Here is a 23,949-nt window from a genome sequence, read left to right as displayed (position 1 = left end):
AGGGAGAGCCATTGGGTCAAGAATTGATCAAGTGGAAAACCTTTGTGCGGTTGTGGCGATTTTGACGCGAGACCGGATTTGTCACATCTGCCCAGCTTTTCCTGCAGCCAAAAGGGAGCGGAATAACAGGATGCTACCCCACTCACGGGGAGGGAGAGAGGAGGAAAGCAAAGAGATGGAAGCAAGAGGAGGCAGAAAAACTTTAACTATGATTGAGAAGGAAAGTAGACTTGCCTTTACCATCACCAGAGGAAAGGGAAAAAAAAAAAAAATTCTGAAAGGGGTTGACGTTTAATATGAACCGGGGCAAAAAAAAAAAACAAAAAAACAGCGTAGTGCTTTTGTTATGAGAGCATTATTGACACCCTGAGACCCCAGATACCATGAAATCTTATTAAGGTATAGCATCTCATTAAGTTCCTGCCAAAAAGCTGCTCTGCTTTACAAAGTCGCAGAGGAAGACAACACATGTAGTCCATATGGGACTGAGCAGACATCCTGGAATAAACCAGCAGTCTAAAAAGAATGTTCTGGGCCAGTTAAAATGTTTTCAGATGTATCATCGCCCATAAAAACATGGAGTAGATGAGCTACCTGATATATCAAGCATTTAACACATCTTGTTGAAACATTTTTTTAACCACACAGTTGTGGAAAAATAATTCATAAGCATCTGAAACAAAAACAGATCTAACACAAGACCAGCACAGAAGACATGCACATGCATATTAACACACACACACACACACACACACACACAGAAATGCAAAATATGCACAATCCCTTAGCAGGCCTAAACATTGCTGACACAATGGCTATGGCGAGGTTAGAGTGGACCTTTTTAGGATTAGTCTGTAAGCACAAGCTCTGAAGTCACTGTTTAGCAGTTTAGGAACAAACTTGACATATATTAGAGTGTACCAGACAGGGAGGGCATAGAGGGTTTTGTCTTACCATATTCTCAGATGTACGCCGTTTTCATTCTCTGGCCTGTACCTGCAGAAAATTGCATCTTTTTTTAAAAAGATTTGGAGGTGTCTGGATGGTATGGATCATAACCATCCACCTGGCTAACAGTGTACAGACCAAAAAGAAAGAAAGAAAAAAAAAAAGTACTAACATTTTTACTTAAAATGTAATTCTCAGTGGCTTACAGCTGAGCTCAGAGGAGGCTCAAAAGTGCAGCTAAACAAGGTCAGCAAAAAAAAGACATACGGTAGTGCAGAAGGCGAACAAACAGTGCAAAGCCCAAGATCTGTAAATAGTCGTAAGAATGGACAGACTAATCCCAAAGTAGGTGTAATATGTGAAAGCAGGGATGCGATATGGGTAAAGGATGAAGGGTTGATCAGTATACAAATAAAGTCAAGTCAGACCAAAATGCTGATTGTAGGTGATCACTGACAAGCACCTTGTCTTATCTGTGCATTAACTGAAAGAAATTGCTTGTTTTACAGTTTTACAAGGTGCGCACTGGCTCTGCAGAATTACACTATTGATGATGACACTTTATGGAAAGATGCTGCTCCCATCTACAAGATGCAACAGACACACCACAGAAAAAAGCTGCAGAGACCGTTTCTCACCTGAGGTTGATTCCTGCATCTTCTCCCTCTTCCGCTTCTTCTTCTTTCCCTAGAAAATAAACAGAGGAACGCATAAAGTGTGGCTCCAGCACTCACGCTCACTAGACCACTCTGATATCCTGCTGCTGACTGCCATGTTCACTCATCCCCTGCTGGGCATCCAACCAGCATCCCCCAGACTCCAGACTCCACCACACTCTGCAACGCTGAGAGGGGAACAGCCTGATACATGAGTGATTCACCCATATTGAAATGATCTTAAAATATTACAACTAAATCTTGCTAGTGTCTTTATTATAGTAGTTCCCTTCCTGGTTAAATAGAGGTCAACTTTTATTTTCTTTCTTTTCGGTTGCTATGACAACTTAGTGTCAACGACAAAAATGCAGTTTAAAGCATTGCCTATAATAAGGCCACTCCAGCTCAACAGCTGTGGAGAGCACCGCTCTTCCTTCAGTGAGGTGGTGGGAGTTGCGTGAGGATTTATAGCTTATACAAAATCCCCAGGGGGGAGACTATAGGTATAGATAGCAGTGTAGAGTCGTTCTAGTCAAATATGAGCAGCACTTTGGTTTCCTGCTGCAAAGTCTGCTAATCCACTTATTCATGAGCTAATCTGCCTTCTACTGCTGCGGCAGACGAGGAAGAGGAGAGACCAAGTGAGTGTGGGTGAGAGGAAGGATGAGAGAGGTGGTACACGGCAATGCTATGAACGCTGCATGCTTTCCGTGCCAGTTCGTTACCTATTTTTGGGAGTTTCCAGGCATGATGCGCTTCCTGCATACAGCTGATGATTTTGATGATGGAGCAGTCAGAGAATAGCTCCTACGAGGAGACAAAATTATCTTCTAAGGAATGTTTAGCGTGAGTCATGGCTTTATCTCCCCGTGGTAGGCAAAGCAGAGAGCCGTTGCTCTACCCTCTTCTCTCGTTTGTACTTACAAAACTGGAAATTAAATGATGTAAGGACAGACTGTCACTGACTCATGTTAGTCTTTAACTGCGCTGTGCTTCAGTGTGTCCCCCTCAGCGAGGCATCTTGGCAGTGGAGGAGTGGAGGCAGAAGGAGGAGGGATGCTGTCAGTGTCCGAGGGGAGGCAGATAAACACCACAAAGCACTTCAGTGGTGGAGTGAATGTGAGTGCCGGAGCCACACTTTTAATAAAAGCTGGTGCTCTCTTTCAGAAAAGTCACACACATCCTCATTCTCATCGACAGATTTTGACATCTCCCAATCACACACATAAACATGTCCTCACACACACACAAACATACTGTTATATAGTCTGAAAACAGGCTGCATCCTAAATCCAGCTCATTCACAAACAGAATGGGCAGCTGGGGAGAGCAAAGGTTGCTGCTGCTGAATGCTGCGTGAACAATCCAGCCTCCTCAGCTCGGTCTAACAGTTGCTTTTACATCTGAAGCTCCATGCTGATGTGGAACATCAAAGGCTGGCATAGCCATTACCAGGCAATTTTCACTCATAGTGGCAATAATAGTGTCTGTGATACTACAATCCATTTTAGTGTGGATGACACTAAAACAATGTTATGAATTACACATTAGGCTGAAACAAAGGGTTTGCAAATGGACCCATTAGCATGGAGAAGGATGGTGTGAATTAGTGTGTATGCAGTCTATTTTTCTTTATGTGGGTGTGCCATTAAAAGGAGCAAGTCATGTGACAGAGACATAAACGACACAAACACACGCACGCACGCGCACCTCTGCCAATCTGTTCTGTTGATACTTACATAATTGTCTCGAGCGGACCAGCCTGGGTAGAGCTGCATGTGGAGCTGCCGTTCCTTGCGGGCTAACTCATAATACTTAGCTTGCTCTTCCCGAGATAAAGCATGCCACTGTTTTAGCACAAAAAAAAAAAAGGATTGGGAGGAAGGGGGGGGGGGGGGGGGGGGGGGGGGGGCAGACAGTGAATTACTGGCATGCAATTCCATGTTCCCAATGTATAGAAGTGTGCTGATGCTCTTTTTATCCCCCCCCCTCCAGTGGGAGTCATTCAACTTCTCAGTGTTTGGTGTAGAACAAAAAAACGGGGATAAAAGAAAGAAAACGAGGGAAACATGATGAAGAGATTAACATGCAAAAGAGTCGGAGAGGGAAAGAAAAAAAAAACTTTTGATTTCATATCAAAACACTGCTTCCAATTTAAGCTGTGCTTTTTATTCAAACTGTGTCAGCAAGCAATTACCCTCTGCAGGCCACAAACTAGGCTTTGCTGTGGCTGGCTGCCTAGGCCTATTCGTTAAGGCTTTTTAACATGGCTCTGTGGTTCCACTCCTTTTCCCCCAATCCTCAAAAGAGACAAATTTTGTCATTTCCAACCGTGCCATTATCCAGGCATGTTTTATTGAAGCCAATTTGATTAAATGTCACTTAGATAGGCAGGCTGTATCTGTGCTGCTGAGAGGAAAGTAATTGGCTTGGGCAATCATTATGACAATCATCACTACTGCTCCATAAAAGACTATGTTAATAGAGAGGGGAATCTTTGTACTTTCTCAGCTAATTGGGCTTGGTAAGGGCCGGGCCCTGAACTGTGATCTCTTGGATGATTTAAGTTAATTTGTGAAAAGAAACTGCAGCAGCAAAGCAAAATGAGAGCGATCGGCGAGCCCACGCCAATCCACATGACCTACCCTTCGTCCCAGGATCTGATTGATGGCGGCGCTCTCCTTCAGGGTGCACTCGGCGACCACGTTCGCACGCATCTCTTTCATGTATAGCATGAAGGCGTTTAGCGGCTTCTTGATGTGTGGCTTTTTGGGCTCATGCTCCTTTCTCTGTTCGTGCTGGGGTTTCCTGAAGGAAGGGAAAAGACAAAAACAAAAAAACACTAAATGGATGGAGGTGAAGGAAAAAAGAAAATGGTTCGAAAACTGAGAGGATAAAAGAGCAGAGCGACAGGAGGAGGAAATCGTGGTGCCGCGATGACGACGAATGCAACAAGGGTCAGGCTGCTCTCAGCCAATGGTGAGGCAGCGTGAGAGGGGCTGCCACGCCATGGGCCCCTGCCTCTTTAATCATGTGCAGTTGTACAGTCGCAGTCCTTCATGCGGAGAGATTACTTCACCAGTAATGGCAACCAAACCTTGTTGTCCACAGAACACTGGCAACTGCTTAAAACCAAATGTGAAAGTGCTCTAGCTGAAAAACACTCTGCTCCCACTTCTGACTTACTGTCTGACGGTCTTTTTGTATAGTCTTAGTGTAAGAATAGCAATTATTACTCAAATAAAAATAAAAAAAATCAGCTATAACCACTTTAGAGCCATCACAACAACTTCCCACGTTGTGGATGTGAATTCAGTTCTAGCACTAATCTTCGACCTGTATCTGTTGTCGGCTCTGTGCTTGGTGATCCCCGAGGCCAAATGAAGCGCAGCCTCTTATCAGAAGAGCACGGGCCCTCTGCGCTTATCTGCTCCTATCAAGACAGCAAGAACGGGACTCTGATGGGAAGGATTGTTCAGTAATGGCCTGCTGCACTGGGGGAGTGAATAAAATACCTGGAAGTATGTCGTCTCAGAAAGATGGCATGATTTTTTTTTTTTTTTTTTTGTTAAGTGTGTCTGATTGAGGTAATTTGTGCTTGGAGAACTTACATGTGCATGATGTCAGTTTCATGTTGAGGCTCATGTTTGATTTGTGGATTGACGATGGCCGGGTGGGGGATCCCTGTGGCGTGGGGACCAGGGGGGCCGGGCACCATGTGGTGAGAGAACCTGCAATCACAATTACAGAGAAACACACATTCTTTCACTTTATTAAGTTCTAAAAAATTTGGTCAAATTACATGACACATTTGGGCAGAAACCCAGGATTTTCTGCCATTGCATTGTAAAAGAAACCACATGCTTGTTCCACATGCTATACTTTTGTTTATACAGCAATCTGGTGGTAAAATGGTAACAAATAAGGATGTGAGGCGGAAACTTCAATGAACAATCACACAAAGTTGGAAGAAACACAGCTGAATACACTATTCTGTTTTCATTTTTGCTCAAGTTTCTTTCAGACATGATTCATATATTCAGATTAGCTATGCTTTCATCCCTTGTCACATCTTTAATTCTGTTATAGTCCACCTCGGACATAAGAGAGTCTGCTTCTTTTCACCAGGTCAGAGGGTCTATATAAGATCTTTTCCATAATTTTCCTCCCATTTTGCTTCATTTTGGCATTAGAGCTCACACCATAACATTGGGATTGATTGCATCATCTGTATATTGTTTTATTCATGTTCATATAAAGAAGGGGAATGAGACTAAACACATAAACTCCTTTAGTCCTGTGGAGTAAAACCTGTGACCAAGATCCAAAAATCATTTAGCTCCTTAAGTAAAAAAGGGTGGTAGGTTCCAAGAAAAACTATTTTTAACCTAAGGGAAAGCTGATAAATTAAAAAATCTGCCAGTATACAGTAGGTATTTAGATTTTAGAGGGCTTAGGGAGTAGAGGATAGAGAAGATGAGGACACTGTCCTTGAAATACTGCCTGACACTGCACCTTACATCTGTCTTCACTCATTGTATGCCTGAAATGATCCGGCTGACAAAAAAGACATAGAAGGGGAAAAAGAAGGAGAATAATATATGATGAGAAATGAAAAAGTGCAAAAGAAAAGATGCGAAAGGTCAAAGGAAAAAACAGACAAGAAAAAAGAAAAAACGATACATAAAAAAAAAAGAAGCACTTTGCAAACGTGAAGCAAGTCTTGAGACAGTGCTTCCAGAAAGCTTTGATGAAGGTTAAGCAGCCATATGGCCATGCAGGGGCACGTATGCAGTGATGTGTTTGACATGTGCTGGGCACACAGAGGAGCAGTGTGGTTGAAGCCTCAGCAGCAAAGCAGAAACAGCCAGCGGCAGACCTCCCTGCTGAAGCTGCTGCAAGTCTTTCTCTATTCACTACACAAAGCTGGTACAGAGTCACTGTTCATATCATGTAAAGATCAAGGGGCCATAATTACTCCTTGTACATGTTTTGGCTCTTGTCTGCTGGTGACTCACCATCCCAGTGGTGGTGTGATCTGTCCCACTCCTCCTGGAGACAGGGAGTAGAAGTTGGGCATGTCTGGTCCTGGATGATGCCTGGGCATTCCTAAGTGAACAATGGTGACACATAAGTATCATAGATGTGGACAACTCAGATATATGTGAACAACATGAGAGAAAATCTCAACATTTTCAATCAATAATAATCCAATTATGTACATACTACAGATTTTCATACAATGTTTAAAGGGGAAGAATCCAAACGTAGGATCTGCAGGTCACTTGGTTAAGACATTTCCTGGTCCAAACCATCTTTGTAAATGTTTACCACATAATCTTATCTGGCTGTGCTGACACAGTTTTAAACGTTGCCTTATTTGACAAGTCAGATCATTTTTTATAAGAGTTTGGAACGCAGAGGTGAGATCCAGATGTCTGAGCTGCACTGGTGCACCACAAATTTCAGACCTTGCATCAAGGTCTACTTGCTAGCTTTTATCCATGACAAGTGCCTTAAGTCTATGTTTCCTACAGTTTAGTGACCCACCTTCACCATCCTGCTTCCCCACAAGTCAAGGACATCCCACAGTTTCAGGGCATGAACACAGATCTTGACCTCACATTATTAACCAGTAGAAAGGGATAATATTTTGTCTGCTTAGCCAAATTCCTTCTAGTGTGTTTTAGAGTCTTTAAGCTGGATAATTGAGGCTTCTGCTTTATGGCAGACGCTGCAGCTCTCCCTGTAGACACAGGATTGAGTTGGACTAGCTGTCAAGACTAAGCCCCTCTATCTCCGGCTCCTACTGGGCTTCAAGGTCAAGGGGGCCTATTTTCCGTGACAGAGCGTTGTAGCAACAGAGCAGCAAAATGACAAACATCTGCTGCACTTCATTTTTTTCTTGTCCTGTACTGATTCGTTTTTCATTTTCAAGCAGGTACAAGGAAATGCTGTTCATGCACAGACAAGTGGAATGTCCCTTCGTGAACATTCAAACGTACACGCGCACACGAATACACAAAGGAAAAAAAAGGGCAAATGACTAAAGATTAGCACCATCTTCTAATCCCTGCTGGAGCCAGCCTTTTCTGCCAGCTTCTATCTCCTCTCTCCCTCTTCCTTTCTCCAGGCTGTGGTCTAAGGGGCCTTCCTCCTCTGAGAGGCAAGCCGAGTGGGAGGCTTATATCTCCAAAGCCAATGTTGCGACACTGGATTCGTAGCACGGATAGCGCTGCTCCCCGCTTGCTAATCCACCACGCAACACTTCTATAGGGCCCTCCTGAGGGTAGAAGGGAAAGAGGCGAGGGGTGAAGCGACAAGGGAGGAAGAGAGGCCTGGCATGTTAACCCTGTCACTCACACCTCTGTGGTGCCTAATTACTCCCTCCTCCTGTTTCACACATGCCCGCTGACATCCTAACAAAAGCTTTACAGTTGCATTTCCTCTCAAAACAGGTAGCCAAAAACTCAGATGTGGTTTTTATATATATTTTTTTTCTCTCTCTTTTTTATTTAAAGGTTTATATGTTAAAAAAAATAAATAAACAGAGCAAAAGCACTGCACTACCAGCCCCCCACCCTTTCTGCTCGACCTTCCATCCCACGTAGCGGCCCTGCGCATATTAGAGCTCATAATGAGAAAATCCATGATTGTTTTTCATAATTAACGAGGAGATCAAAGTCTGAGCCCACTAAGGGGAGCTGAGCAGCAATTGGTCGATATAAGAGGCAGAAAAAGAGCAAGAGGGACAGCAAACAAAAAAAAAAAAAAGAAAAAGAAAAGAAAATGGGGAAAAAAAGAATGAGCGATTTTGTTTTAAGTATCTTCGTCTTAGCTCGACTGACGTACACACATATGTATAAGCCTGAGGAAATCATTTGCAGCTAATTCTGCAACTAGATTGCTTGGACATGGATTGCTGTTGGGCTGCAAGCACCAAGATCAAATAGTAGGAAAAAAAAAAAAAGCCCCCCCCCCAAGGTGGTTCTTACTGCTCTTCATTGTCAGATACCAATGTGAAAAGTAAAGCGAGAAGCATTTTCTCATCAAAATCTACTACATGACAAATTGCTGGAATCCAGTGAGTACATTATTTTCTGCTACTCATTTGTTCTTTTACGCTTTCACCAGGAAATAAATAAATAAATATCCCACCACATGTGTCAGATGCACGACATATGTGGAGCGCAGTTTCTTTACATGTCCCGCTTCCTTCATCTCACAACGGTTCTACGTTGTTATTTATAGCTGGTCCCTCAGAACCTCATCATCAGCGCTTACATCCTGTCTGATCCCTCCCTTCCTTTATAACTGGCATTTGCAAGAGAAAAAGCAAAGGAAAGCTATAAGGTGAGGGACAAAACTATGTTTGGCCCACGTCTTTTTTTGAGCATCAGTGAGAAGCTACGAAAGTCTCCTGCTGTGCAGGACTGAAGCGCTCGTCCAAAGGCAGAGCAGCTCTTCTACAGCTGTCAGAGCGGCAGCTTGATGTTATTCCTGAGAGGCAAAAAGTACAGAGGGAGAGGGCAGCAGGGCTCAGCATGCAACCGCACAGGCTGCTTCAAATGAGTTCACACTCACGATGACTTTGCTGTGACATATTTTGGTTTGTGCGTTTCGACAGATTTCTGACAGAGTTGACAGATCTTAAGAAAAAAAAAAAAGATCAAATAAAACTCTGTTTAATACAGACTGACTTAACAATCCTCCATTACTACTGTATTTTGAGTAAAATCAGACTTAATCTAAAACTTCCATAACTTTAAACAAACGAAATAAATTCCCTCTGTCTTTAACGGTGGAGTATAACATCAAGCCCCTTCAATAGTTTGATGACATTTTTACTCTTTTCAGGAATGGGATGGGAAACTCACATGGCTCTTTTACATGAAACTGATGTAAAGGCCTTACCTGATCAATGTCTGGACTAATGAAACAGCACTTGAATACACCACAACTTCTGCTCTAAACTGACGGCTAGGGCGGTAATTAACCTGCACCTGCACACACAGTTTGATTTATGTTTCCACAGTACAGTCAGACAGAGTTGGTTCCTCTTGAGTTTTTAGCATCTTTATATGACCATGATGTTCTTAAATTGTTGCTTGCATGGGAAAAATTACAATTAAAAATATGCATATGTAACATGGTGGCCATTTTCTTTTTGCTGCCACGGCCTTCTCATGTGATCACATGTTGCACTGAACAACCACTAGATTGAGTTCTCTCAACGGAGAAAATAATCTAAAATCCCAAAATGCCAATAATGTGTTACACATCTTGCCGATTGTCGGCTCAGTGTCGAAGGTGTGATTTATCTTTGGTCTTGTGTTAAACTTAGACACAAAATGAAAAATAATGCACCTAAATTACCTCCATGCAGTGAGACTAATAGGTTTTTCATGGAAGAATAATCTGAGAGTGCCAGACCAACACTGCAGTAGATATCCAGGGGTTTTAATGATTTGATTCAGCATCAACATAGTTCCACAACAATAATCCAGTTGCCACATTCTTGTTGATTGCTTTGTCTCCTGTTGGTCTTTGTTTACCTTGTTTGTTGCTGGCATCCTGGGGGTGATGGCCAGAATGAGAGCCTGGAGCAAAGTGTTCATCACTGTATGTGATCAGAGGGGTGAGTGGGTGGACTGCATGGGACGGCTGCACCACAGGAACTTTGTTGGACTGCAGAGACAAAAGTAACAAGGAAGAAAGATGGCATCACTCTTCGATCAAATAAAGCAGGGCCTCACAGGTCATCTCTTCTACAGCAAGGAGCCCTCTTTTGAAAGTGGGTTAACTTTAACGGTTTGGTCAAAAAGTTACTGAAAACATTTCTTTAATTTCTCCTTTTTGAGCCCAGTAGCTGTAAACTTTGTTTAGCCTAGGTCAGCGGGACTGTAAAAAACCCACTCCCTAAAGGAAAGAGGAAAAACAAGTCAAAGGAGGTGCATGAGCATGTTTGAGAGAGAGAAACAGGGAGAAAAAGATGCAAACAGAGGAGGAGCGAATAGAAGCGAGCGATGAAGCAAAGAGAGGAGAGAGAAATGATAGACTTGCAAGGTAGAGTTAGAGCAGAGGTCTGAGGCGGGAGATCAAAGGCAGTCATTAGCTGGTGAATAAGGGGAGTTCATTACAGAGCAAGAGCCGGGGGAAGGAGAGATGAGGGATGGGGGAGGAGGAGGAGGAGGAAGGGGGTGACTGTGAAGAGAAAGCGTGAGTGAGACAGATGTCTGCAGCGGTCCTTAATGCAGGGGTAATCACGTCAGCAGTGGCCCGGCCACAGACCCCTCATCCCCAGCCGATTCCCAGTACCTCCCGACAAACAGGCCGAACCAGGCTTGACACAAACCAGCCAAGAGAGCTTACATGCTTCAGCTGCACCCAACACATGGCAACGCTTAGCCATGCTAAATCTACTATTCACAATCTGAGCCCAGGGCCGAGCTGGAGTCAAAATATCACCTCCACAGGATACATGGCTAATCGGAGAGGCGTCAGTTCACGGGTGGATGAGCCACGTCTTACACTGTACAGCTTCACTTTCATTGAATTTGTCATCAGTTTTTTTTACACAGAAACAGACATCTGATTAAAGCTGTTCAACCTAACTTACCTAAATTTAGCCTGAACACAAAGTTTTAACATATAATGAAACGGACTGCCCTTTAACAATTTCACTCTGTTGTGTGATGATGTGTGTCTCAAAAGGACATTCCTACGGTATTAAGTGGTGACTGGTGCCCCTTCTCACCTACTCCCACCATACACAAACACAAAAGAGGCTGGAATGTCTGAGTTTCCCCGAACTGCTCGCAGACTGGCACCAGCTTCAACCTGAGAGCCCGCCCCACCTACTCTTACCTCTCCCACTTTATGGAAAACTTCTAACCAGGAACAACAATGAAAAAGCTAGAATTTTTTGACGTACGTGTGTGTGTGTGTGTGTGTGTGTGTGTGAGAGCATCCCATGTCATTCAAGTCAGGCTCCGAATCAGGATGAGTCTCATCTCCTACGTCAACTTAGCTCCCTATTCCAGTATTGATTCAAGCCTCATACTGGACCATCAAACACAGGACATAGCCGACCGAATGCGTCTTAAGCACAACCGGTTCCTGGAAAAAGTTAAGGATAAATCCAACCAGGAGACCAAACAGACCAGGATTCAGAGCTTTTTCACACTCACCCAAGGTGACATGGGTTCTTTGACCTCAGTCACCAAGAGTCAAAGGTGACAGGATAATCTGTGAGAGAGGGAGTGTCCCACCTCTTACAGAAGGGAAGGCTTGTTAATAAGTCTGCTAAACCTAAAAGAGGGACTAACCAGGGCTGAAGGGACTGGGACATGCCTACACCGGAGGCTAAATAATAGCATTCTCGCCCATATTATTTTACGCCTTTCCACTCCCATTTGTTATCCTCTGGGAATGAGATAAGAACCTTGGAGATTATCATTAAAGCTGCAAGTCCTCTCCAACTTGTAGCAGCAAAAGGGGGAAAAGAAAAAGAGGGAACAAGTTATTTTATCCCCTCATTCTTGTTTTTGCTCTAAACTGGTGAAAGAGTTGCTTGATTCCTTAACACCCAGTAAACCAAGAGGTTTCCACCAAAGCAGAAAACTTTCACTCCTCTGGCTTCTCCCAGTTTAACAGCTGTCAAAATCCATTTTTCTCAACTTCTTAATAAAACCGCTCCATTGTGAAAGAAAAAAAAAATCCACCGTGGCAAAACCTGCAGGCCTCTGTGACCAATACAGAATATATGGCCATTTGGGTGCACAGTTACGCAAACTGCATAGCTCTATATAAGCGTGGTTTATTTTCAGAAGAAAGGACGAGTTTTTCTTTAATTACCAATTAGATTCAGACAGCTTTGTATCACTCTGTATGCATAAAATGTGATTAGAAAAGCCGTATCAAGCAAAAAACAGCTGACCCTTTCTGCTTGAAGTAATGGAAAATGGAGCCATGGTTTTTACACCAGGTGGAGAGTTCTTGGCTAGTCCACTTTCCAGCTCTTGGAAGAGTTCAGAAAATCACAACACTCTTTTACCAATTTCCTGGACGAAGTAGTTGGAGACACTCAGCTGAGTGCAACCATGGAGGTCACGCCACGTTGCAGCAATTTGATCCCTTCTCATCCCCACTCTGACTCAGAAAGTCTTCAACAGCGGCAGCAGCAGCACTGTAGCAATGGAGGGCGGCCATATTGGAGGTCTCTTTCATTGTAGGGGAGAAATAATAGGCTTAGGATCTTTCTATTCATATTTTTCAGAGAGAGCAAAAAGAGGAGAGGCGGCAAGGATTGAAAAGAAAATGTTCCATTTGAATTTCATATCCCAGCTTGGCTGGCCCTTTTAAAGAACCCTTCAGATGTGGTTTTAAGCGAAATTCATTGTGCGGAACTGGAGCTGGCAGGAAGCCCTCCATGGACAACGCACTCCAGTGTGTTTCAGCGAGCTGGTGACTCGGTGTGCTGTCTGAAATTATGGGTAGGAAAAGGAAATGTGACGTTTGATTATTGTTCATTTTCTATTTAATTTTTCTGATGACACACCAGATTTCTTTGAGCTCTGTCAAATTTTTCAACATATTATGGTTGCAAAGCATGAATGTGCATGCTTATATGGATATCTATATCATATATAGAGTAACTAGCCCTGTTATATTGCCTTTTTGGCATCCTTCTCCCTCTCGTGCCTCAAAGCACAGCTTTTGTACTCCACTCAATTATACCACTTCTGCAGAGTGGAGTGGGGAAAAAAAGGAAAGCGGGAATTTTATAATAATCACTTCCCACTTCTGTAATTTATATGCAATGAGGACTCTTCGTGCCTGCAGCTACAATCAAGTGTGTAGAAACCATGTGAGGTGCTTCAAAAACAGCTGGGGAGATGGCAGCTCGTGGTGGCTATGGATTCCCATGTGGCCAAATCTATTCACGAAGAACCCATTCTCACCCCAAGAACCTAACCTCACCCACTCATATGATTTTCCACACTCAGCAGGGAAATGGATGTTCAAAAAGAAGGCATGGGATATTAACAGAGAAGACAAAAAGATGAGGCAAGAAACTGAAATAGCAACAAGAAAAGTTTGCTGTAAATTTGGCCCGGTAAAGAGCCATGACTCCCACTTTGGGAAGTCTTTTTAAATTACATCAGATCCCTACTAGAAAGTACACACCCTTAAAATGTGTATATACCATATTTAGCTACTGTTTCCACTGATAATGTACCGATAGAAAAAGATTACGGAGACAAAACATCTGTAAATGGAAAGAGTCTGAGTATGAAGCAAGGGTGTGCCAGGTACTGAATTCCTCCAGTCACCCCTAGACCAGGTGTTCACTCTCAGGTGTGTCTGTGTCAAACCTTTGCCCAACAAAAGAGAGCAAACAAACAGTAGCTTCATAGCACAGGAAAGAAAAGCCACTGTATTTCCCTCCTCCCTCTCACCCTTTTCCAAAACCAGTGGAGACCAACCTGCGGAAGCTTAAATAAATAACCAATTACCATTTTCGAAGCCGGTTGAACCCCACAAGCTCTGAGTGAAGTGCTAAAAATGGAATATTTCGCTGGCAGGATTGCCCCCTTGGCCAGGGGGCTTAATGTAACGAAACCCAATTAATGAAGAAGAAAGCCAGGCTGCCAGCAAGTGAAGGAGCACCACGTGCCCAGGGTAATGAGACGAACAAGCAAAGCCAACCATTGGGACAGCGGTAGGGGAGGCTATGAACAGCAGGGAAAGCCTGCCCTGGAGAGGAGTATACATTTGTGATGCCTCCCAATCCTTTCCTTCTCCATCCCCCACCCTATTCCAATCAAAATACCCTTCATGCTAATAGGAGCCTAAAATCCAAAAGCAGAAGGAAAGCAGTGAAGCCAGCAGGTGAAAAAAAGAAAAAGAATTGACCACAAACTTGGCTCAGTGGAGTTTGGTGGAGCAAAAATAGGCATGCACCATATATTCAGTTTAAGTGGTTTAGTGGTTGCAGAACAAATTAATCATGTAAGGAACTTGTCATGGCGTCTTCTAAATACTAATGTTGCACCATTCGGACACACATGGTTAAATACTTTAAAATTAACACACGATTGACACTTATTAACATGTATAAACATGAAATCCATCTACAAAAAAACAGCAGCTTAAAAAGACACGTGCACATGCTTTAAAATATGTTCATGGTGCAGGGATCAAAGACCGTGGAGTTAATGAATTTAACATATACATTCTGCATACGAACACAAACAAGCTATTAACAGCCAAGCATTTTCTTTCCCCACCACCACCAAGCGTGAGTGAATAGGACAAGATGGATTACCCATCATCCTTCAGCTGGCATGCAGAACTTGCGCTTCGAGCAAACCCAACATGTTAGCTCTGTTGCTGACATTTTGAACGTACAAGGGAGATAATTTGTGTGAAATGTGCCTGCCCCAGATGAAAAGACTTGATCCGCTTCTTAAAGAATTCAACTCTTAATTTCTTTGCAGCACCGTGCTATTAACAAACTGAAGGAGAAGGAACGGAACATTTAAAATCATCCAGATGCCATTTTCCTCATGTATCAAGTCAGAGAAAGAAGAGAGAGTAAAAAATAAGACAGCAGGGGGATGTTTTTGAGAAGTCTAAATGGGAAAAAGCCCATGCTTACTTTTTTAAAGGAGTATAACATGGCATGGTACAAAATGATCTCATGGACAGCCTCAACTCTTCAGTAGCTCCAAGCCTTTTAAAAGGTGGCTTCTTGTAGCCACCATTTCTGTCTAGGACCAGAACCTATCATCAAACAATGAAACAAAGCAACTAGACAGCAGCACCAGTTCCACTTTTTAAGGTGGGCAGCTTTTTAAATTAATGATACCCTTAATGATAGGCAGTGTTTTCAATGAATCCATTTTTTTTATTCAATCCAATCAATTTTTTGATTACAACTATGGTTGTGTAGACACATATCACATAAGAGTGGCTATGGTTATATGTCTTTTTTTTTATTTGGAATTATATTGAATTAAATAATTCTGAATTGAAGTATTCTGCTTTGCGTTTACCTTGAATAAATCATTCTGAATTGAGGTTTACATTGAAAACATCTTTATTCACCACTTATGTCTTCTTTTCTTTTTAGCTTCAACATGGAAAACCACATAATAAAGTACCGTTTTTGCTTTTATTTTGATTATATTTTTGAACCATCAGCTCAACATTATCTTCTTACTACTTTATTTTTTTCAGCAGCTGAGGAAGAGAGGAGAGATAGAGTTCCGATGAAGGGAGGCAGAAATAAAATCTGCATCATCAAGACAGGACGAGAACGAGCATGCGCAGAAAGACCAGAATTAACTTAAAGCAGAACAAACATATTCATTAAGGAGGAATTACTTAATTCTGATTTAGAATGGGAATAAATTAGTGACTTACTGCAGAATAAAGTTTAATTCAGAATTGCCATTTTTATTTGGAATAAGGTCATTTTTCATCTCTTTAGATGGGATTTAACTTTTATTTTTAATGAAAGAGGAACTGAAATTTTCATGTAAACATGGCCATTGTCAGTGGTTGAAAAATCCTACTTGGAAAACTTTCATTTTCAGTGTTGTGAAAAGGAACACAGCACAATATTCATTGGTCAATTCAAGTCACATTACCACAAGAAATGAAGTCATTTGAGATTATTTAGTTTGAAGTACACTACCAGTAAAAAGTTTGACACACTTTCCCATTAATTCCAATGGAAAAGTGTGTCCAAACTTGACTGGTACTGTAAATGCCATCAATAGATTTAGAAAGAAATGATACATGTATTCTAAATCTTCATTGTTGTAAAAGTATGTGCGTTATCATTACATTTTGGGCACAGATTTCTATTCAAATGGTTGCCCTCATCTTCCCTAGTGGGATCCATTTAGCTAATAACATTTTTTGTAAGGATGGTTTTTACTCTCTTTTTACTCTTTTGTTGTTCAAAAACCCTGCAAAATCTATAGAAGTATCCTGGCAGGATAAAGTTAGTTCATTTCCATTTATTTCCAAATATATCCTAAATTCCATACTTACATTTCAGATCCCATGTTACCAGTGTATCCTTTCAATTTCACCACTTTGGATGCTTTGCATGCTGATTTTAATACATCCCAATGTCATAATGTGATCAGTGTTCTAACAATCTTCATACTGATCTATATGCTCAGCCATATGGTCGCTATAGTAAACATAAGCAGTGGCAGAGTAACACACCAAGGATCAGACTCCTTTTTCTGTCTGCGCTCTGTGTGTTGGTGGCTCAGCTCTGAATGGAGGTTGGCTGTTCCACTGATATGTTTGCAGAAAGACTGTTTGTGTATTTGTGTGTGTGTGCATATGTGGGAGTAAGGGGGGGTGTGGGTGTTGGGCCACTGCTCTGGCAGAGCCCCGGGCGAACTGCAGGATGTTCACCTTGCGGCAGGGCACAGGGCTCATTATCACAGCAGGACCTGGTCACATCAAAGGACTAAGGAAAGGGCAAACATTCTGCTGAAGTGCCACTGTCAGCAGGCTTGCACACACAAACGTATACACAAAATGCACGCAGCACACATACACCCACACTTGAGCACCCACTCAGCATCTTCAACCCTGTGAGGAACATGGCTGCTGTCTGCTATGGCTCTATATGCTACATGAAAATTTCAGCATCTAGAAACGAACTGATCAGTCTGATGGTGGAGCTTAATTTAAACACAGATAATCTGAATCTGCTGTGTGTCAAAAAACAAAGCCTTTGTCTTAAGAGTGCAAAACATAAACACTACTTATTGGAACCTAGTTTAACATTACTGTAAAAAGGTGTACATTAATCCAAACAGGTCCGCTTTCATATGTGGTCCTAAATAAGACACATATCTGATCTGTGTTGAAGAGACCTCAGTCTAAACGGTAATGCCACATTTCATCAGACTTTGACGTCACAGAAGAGATGCAAGCGTCACAATTCTGGGCTGCTAGAAGAGAACCGTGACAATATCAAAATTATGGCGAATAATGTTGATGCAGCAAGTTGATGTAGTTTTCCTCTGTGCATGCGTGTCAATTAAAAAAAATGTCACTGTGATATTCATGTGTTACTTCACACTTAAGTGTGATGAAGGTCATGGTAAAATGATAAAGTGAATGACTATATTTGTTTTAAAAAAGCGGAAAAAATGTATTTTGGTAAAATCTGACTTGAGCATTAATGCCTGCAGTGTGTACGTAGCTTCAGGTTAATCTTCCAGAACCAAAATTGAGCAAAATATTAAAAGTTACACCTGAAAGAAAACTCGATTGTGGGGTACAGTTACTATACTGGCACGGCACTAAGGGGGTCTGATCAACACAGGATACCAGCTCATAATTAACAGTAAAAGAAGCATGCATGGTAAGTAAGTATGTATACAACACGTCTAACATCTAATGTCGACAAGGTTTATAGTCCATCTAAGTATAAGGTCTGGTGATAACTTAGATTTTAAAAGGAAAACAAATATATTAAAGTAGGGTGAGCACCGATCAGGCACAGTAGGTGTAATGCAAGTCTGAATACATCAACAAATACATAAGATGGATGCAAAACTTAATAGGTGTTTTTTTCAATTAAAAAAAAAAAAAAAAAACAAAAAAAAAAACAAACAAACAAAAAAAAACAATCCCAGTATGTACACCCAAACAAGGTTAAGACATAATAACATTTTGCAAAATTCCTTTCTTAAAATTTCCAGGATGGTTGCATATGATGGCTTTGATGTACTGACACAAAAAAGCTGCAGTAAGAGACAAACGTATTCTCTGGTCTTTTGATACAACATCATCTCCAAATCATATCCCATTGAATTGACACATAAGGAAAAGATATACACACCCTCACTTTCACTGCAGTTATCATATTTATCTAATGAGCTATGTGCTTGAAACTAAGAGGGACATTATTAATGGGGCCCATACGTTTGAGATCAACCTTTCCAGCCAACCAAAAAAAGCAGAAACGTTTGGAGTTTTTCCTCCAGAATCAAACAACATCCTTCTCCAACAACTATTTATAGCAGCCCCACTGCTGCATTAACACACTGCATGATTTATCATTAGAAGCCAGCTCTGGTCTGCTGAGTAGCTACATTCATGCCAGGCAGCACGATGGTGCCAACATCCACATTCAACAACAAGACTCAGAGGCCCTGTGAGATGTACACAAATAAAATTGCAGCACAAGCTCACTTTGTGCGGCTAGCATGCTAAAATCTTAGCCTCCATACAATAACACAGAAAGAGGGAGAGAAAATACAGCGCGGAATGAGAGGGAAAGTGCTGATGAGTTGCCTTATGCGGGAGCTTCATATATCTGTTGAACAAGAGCGGATTTGCCTGCTACACCTAGATAGTGTCCCCCCCCCCCAGCTTTCGCCCAGGTATTCTGGGCATGAATGGCTGTCAGTTTGGATTTGGGAGCTCAGCGTTGAGGGGGAAAATAGAGTCTGGTGGGGGTCTTTGTGTGTCTCTACTTGTGGAGACGAGCACTATAGACAGTACTCTTCTCACTAAGCCCTCACTAGCTCAAATGCAAAATTTCACATTACATCTAGGATAGGGGGGTGAGTAATATGAGCAAAGTAAGCTAACCGGCGAAAGGTGGACGAAGTAGTCAGCTCAGCTGTGGGGGCGCTGCTGTGTTTGCGGTGAAGGTTTTCAGTGGTGCACACACACCAGGAAAACGTGGATGGGGAGGTGATTTGAATAAGAGCTGCTTCTGCCTGAGCTGAAGAGAGTATTGACCTAGTTTTCCTTCTGTATTTCACTCAGACAGATGCACACCCACCCACATAATGTTTAAGAATAGAATGAATGAAAATATAGATGGGTTAGCAACCGCGGATGACTTTAGGCAACAAACAAAGACAGAAGGGGAAAGGGTCAGAACTATGTTAACAGATTTAGCTACTTTTGTTAGGGTTCAGTAAGGTTATGTAATCTTTTAACAAGAGCAAGCTAACCTGAATCCCTGTTGCCTATGGTGTCATGACACCTGTGTCCAGGCCCTGACCTGAAATTTGACTCCATCATCACCTTAATGCATGTTATCTCTTAAACTTTAAAAAAAAAAAAAATATATATATATATATATATATATATATATTTGTAAGATTATTATTTTTTTGCTTGATTGTTTCTACATTAAGCTGTAGATGACAAGTCCATTCTGCTGCAGGTTACTGAATCCCAGGTCACACAGCTAAGAAGCATTCAAAGTTGCAGATCGCATTGCAAACCCCTAACTTACATAATGGAGCAACAACAATACCAATAGCCCACTGTTTGGGTGCAATTCCACGTTTTAAGGGATTAACTGGTAAAAACTACTAACAACTGCCTTTCACCAAGGAATTAGTCATTAATCAAAAGCACACATTTCAGGATTTCTTTCTAGCCAGGCGCACACGCCCCTGCTAAGATCTGAATGGCAAGCACCGAGCTATTCAAATCTGATCCCCTCCGAACAAATGGCTTTTCTCCAACCCCACAGAAGCAGGGAACTCTTAAGGCACCTCTCCAAGGATCTGAGCGGTCACAAGAAAAACTCCGCCCCAACAATTAGCTTTGTGGCAGGGTTTAGTGGGCTTTAATACAAACAAAACAATGACCATGTACAACATGGCAAAGGACAACGTCTGCTCATCCGTTGATACGTCCTAAGAAATGGTAATTTCTGGAACACAAAAAGGGACTTTTTCTCTTTAGAGCATATGGTCACAGTGACAATCTAGGGCACACTCGTGCACCTGATGCCACAAAGGTGTAATTCAGCTCTTAGCTGGATTAATTCACAATGACCAACTTTGAGCGAAGCATTCATTTGTCAATTAAGAAAGCAATGCATGACTAAATGTGACCTCTCCAAATTTTGGTCAGCAGAAATTGAATGAATTTACCAGATTTCAGGCAGCAAAAAGTAGAAATCACTGACTATTGATTTAATGTCTAATTTTTATTTTATAGGCTGTTATTCTACTGTTGATTACCCAAAATGAACAAGACAATTCAGTATAAAATATTTGGCCTTGGGAAGCCATAACAGAAATGCCTGACAATTATCTGACTAGGACGTTATCAGATTGAGAATTTAAAAGCCCCAAAATTTGAGATTTTTTTTTCTTGCTGAATATAACTGTTTCACTTTACAACATAACATCAAATTAAGTTTATCTTTGGACAATCCACTTCACACCTTTTCATTTATGAGCAACAGAATTTCTGGCTTTGATGAGTTGGAAAACTCATCAATAGTAAACACTATTTAATACCGCTGACACTGCTATGGGAGGGTATATAATACTAATATATTTAAAATTTTCTCACTCATAGCAAATTCAGATTTGTAACTTGAAACACTTTTGTCTATCTTTTGTCGAGTGTGCAGACTTTAAATGGAAGAACTGAGAGTGTAGAATCAATGTATGGGGGTGTGGTGGGCACTTACATTTCCCCTCATCTTTCATCTAAAAAGATAGGGGTACAGTGGGGGTGGATTGACTCGATGTTTTGATGCATTGTTTGATGACGGGCAGCTCAAAGTGGAGGATGCCTCTGTGATGTCTCTCCATTGGAGGACATGAAAAGCATCACCTGGCCCCTGAGTCGAGGGTTGTGGCTCATGGTGGATTTAAAGGTCCCCACTGAGCTGGACGGTGGCTTCATTCATCTCTCATAATCCATTCAGCGTGACCTTTATACTTTATAGATTCAGTTCCACTTCCCAGTCATCCTGCCTTGTTAAAACTATTGCAGACATTAGGGTCCTGATCAACTCTGTTCTGTAACGATACACCTCATTCATTTATGAGTGTATATACTATGTGGAAAAGAAGAGCCTTCCATCACTGACTGTGCTGTCCAATGATCAAAAGAAACATGAAGTACAAGGCGAGCCCATCAGATCAACAAACAAATTCTTGCTAGATATCTTTGTGGGTTTCATCATACTGCATCAAGTGACTGCTGGGGAAGAAAACAAAGCCTTGTTTTCATCCCTGTGACATCAATGCTTAAGGACATGGAGCAGAGGAAGACAAAATTTGGAGAATACATCGCATATATTTTATATAAAATCTATACAGTGCCAGTGAAAGGTTTGGGCACAGTTTCCCATTGGATTTAATGGGAAAGTGTGTCCAAAGCTTTGACTGATAGTGTATATATAAATCATTTACCAACTTCCCCCTAGCTAGACCTCAAATTAATTGTTAAAAAAATGCATAAAAATATTTAGAATGAAATTAGCATGACAGACAGTATTACTCATGAGCTTCAAACTCCGAAAGTGTTGTAGATTTATTTTAACTAGAAGCACATATAATGCGTATAAACCATCTCAGCAAGCCACATAAAAAAGCAGAGGGGTATAAATTGTTCCACTGCTGTGTGTTAAGACACTGAAACAGTTGCACAGATTGGCCAAACTGCAGCAGCAGCAGGGAAAGAGCAGCGTTCAGCTCTGCTGTTTTCCCTCTGTGACTTGAGACCACTGAGTTTTTCTCCAGCCATCGTAAATTGGGCGCCTGGGGCGGGAGCCTCGGCCAAGCTTGCATTTCAGAGCCGGCTGTGGAGGGCATGAGGGATAGAGATATGGCACTGGGGGGGGGGGGGGGGGGGGGGGCGGCGGGCATAGATAGTGGGGGAGGACTGGAAGCACAGTGGAGGTGACAGAACGCACATGTTTTAACACAAAAGGGACCTGGCTCGTTAGCACACTAACTAGCAAGCTCCATGGCAATCAGCACTCTCCATTCTTCGTGCTCTCTCTATCCACCTCGTCATAAATATGGCTACATCTGCAAGTGTAATCACTCCATTGTGCTCCGATTTTCTGCTCTGCTGGGCAGCAGCATGGCAGCCTGCTTTTCAGCACCCCTCCCTCTCTCCTCAATCCCCTCCTTCCCCTCAAGTGCCCTCGCCTGTTCCTGGCTACTCTTTTGCTGGTGAGGCCGGTGTGTCTCACAGATTACAGAGCTCTGGTCGCTCAGGTAACAAGAGTCACTAATCTGGCTGGGGTTGAATTACACATAATTGCCTCGGCATCGTGATTGATTTCAGCCTTGGAAAGGAAAAGACGATGCCTCCCCTCCCGCACACCCCAAAAAAACACCCCCAACCTCCCTCTCTGCCTCTCTCCAGTGCTCACGAGCGGCAGCCAAGACTCTCCATCTAGTAGGAGGCAGGAGGCTTTGAAGAGATCAAAGCCAAGGCCGGGAGCAGTTGCGCGCCCTGGGAATATGGGAGAGAGGCTTTCTGCTCCTCAGCCCTATTTTCTAGCGTCATGTTGGATTGCAGCTGTATTGCATTTCGCCAGTTTTCTTAATGCTCTTGGTTTTGACTTTGACATCAGTGATCCCCCTCGGTTTCTTCAAAAACAAGAAGGGAGAAGTGAGAGAAGAACGTGAACAGGGAGGAAAAGAGGAAAGAAAGGGGGGGGGGGATAGGAAAGAAAAGAGAAGGGAGTAAAAGGATCTACAGACTGACTTTTTTTATTTTTTTTATTTTCACAACTCCATAATTGGCCAGTTCAAAGGAGAGGAGGAGAGAATGTAGCATTTGTTTTCAATTCTGCCGCCAATATGAAAGGAGCAACAAACTTTTATGGGTTTCCCAAAAATTAAAGACAGGCTTTTTTCACAGTCAAAGAACAGTGTGTTTTTTATGACCAAGACCACACAAAATGAACTGATAGCAAAGCCCTCCGCTTTGTCCTCCCACTGAAAACCCAGCAGTGTAGCAAACCTCTCGCATACATCCATGACTGTAAGCTCACGCACACAAAAACACACACAAACGTCTGCATCTGACACCCGTTTGTGTTGGAAACAGAGAAAAAGAAAGTGGTTTGATGTTTAGCACATGAACACAGAAGGAGGCATAAAGAAAGAGTGCAAGCTATATCCATGTAGTCATTTAATGGCTTGGCTAATAAAGCCTGGTGGCAAGAAGGCACCCTTTGTACTGTAACTATGCAGGCCCTATACCAACCTCCTACACAGGGGACCATTAATATTTCAGCGCTGTCAGATACACATTGCATGTGAGCCTCTTTAGCACTCACACCCACAGCAGAAAGAAATAATGAGCTTCTGAAAAATATGAAACAGCAAAAAAAAAAAAAAAAAAAAAAAAAAAGAGGAGGAGGGAGGGCAAGAACACGCCCGAGACTGACCAGTTTCATACAACAGAGAAGCTATTGATCATAGCTCCATTTCTTAGCTGGACAAAGTGAGGGCTGTTTGAGTTTCTCTGAAGTCCGGACACAGTCGGCAGGATTTGTAGCCATGTTTCACCC

At 42.2% G+C, this 23,949-nt stretch overlaps 1 protein-coding gene across 4 annotated transcripts in view; it reads right to left on the bottom strand.

Moving 5' to 3' along the window:
* lef1 (lymphoid enhancer-binding factor 1) overlaps nt 1-23,949 on the bottom strand; it is a gene marked incomplete at both ends in the record, with an annotated part of 39,999 nt that overhangs the window by 6,927 nt on the left and 9,123 nt on the right. For 3 of the 4 annotated variants that reach the window (XM_079265037.1, XM_079265038.1, XM_079265039.1), the window contains 6 exons: nt 1,587-1,635; nt 3,344-3,451; nt 4,250-4,412; nt 5,216-5,335; nt 6,623-6,713; nt 10,160-10,292. In XM_079265037.1, coding sequence (XP_079121163.1) covers nt 1,587-1,635; nt 3,344-3,451; nt 4,250-4,412; nt 5,216-5,335; nt 6,623-6,713; nt 10,160-10,292 — 664 coding nt within the window. Of the gene's footprint in view, nt 1-961; nt 997-1,586; nt 1,636-3,343; nt 3,452-4,249; nt 4,413-5,215; nt 5,336-6,622; nt 6,714-10,159; nt 10,293-23,949 lie in introns of those variants that run through there. The other variant, XM_079265040.1, reaches the window with a different exon arrangement.

The sequence above is a fragment of the Telmatherina bonti genome (assembly GCF_933228915.1).
Source record: "Telmatherina bonti genome assembly, chromosome: 3".
Classification (NCBI taxonomy): Eukaryota; Metazoa; Chordata; class Actinopteri; order Atheriniformes; family Telmatherinidae; genus Telmatherina; species Telmatherina bonti.
This window is presented reverse-complemented; position numbering and strand designations above follow the sequence as displayed.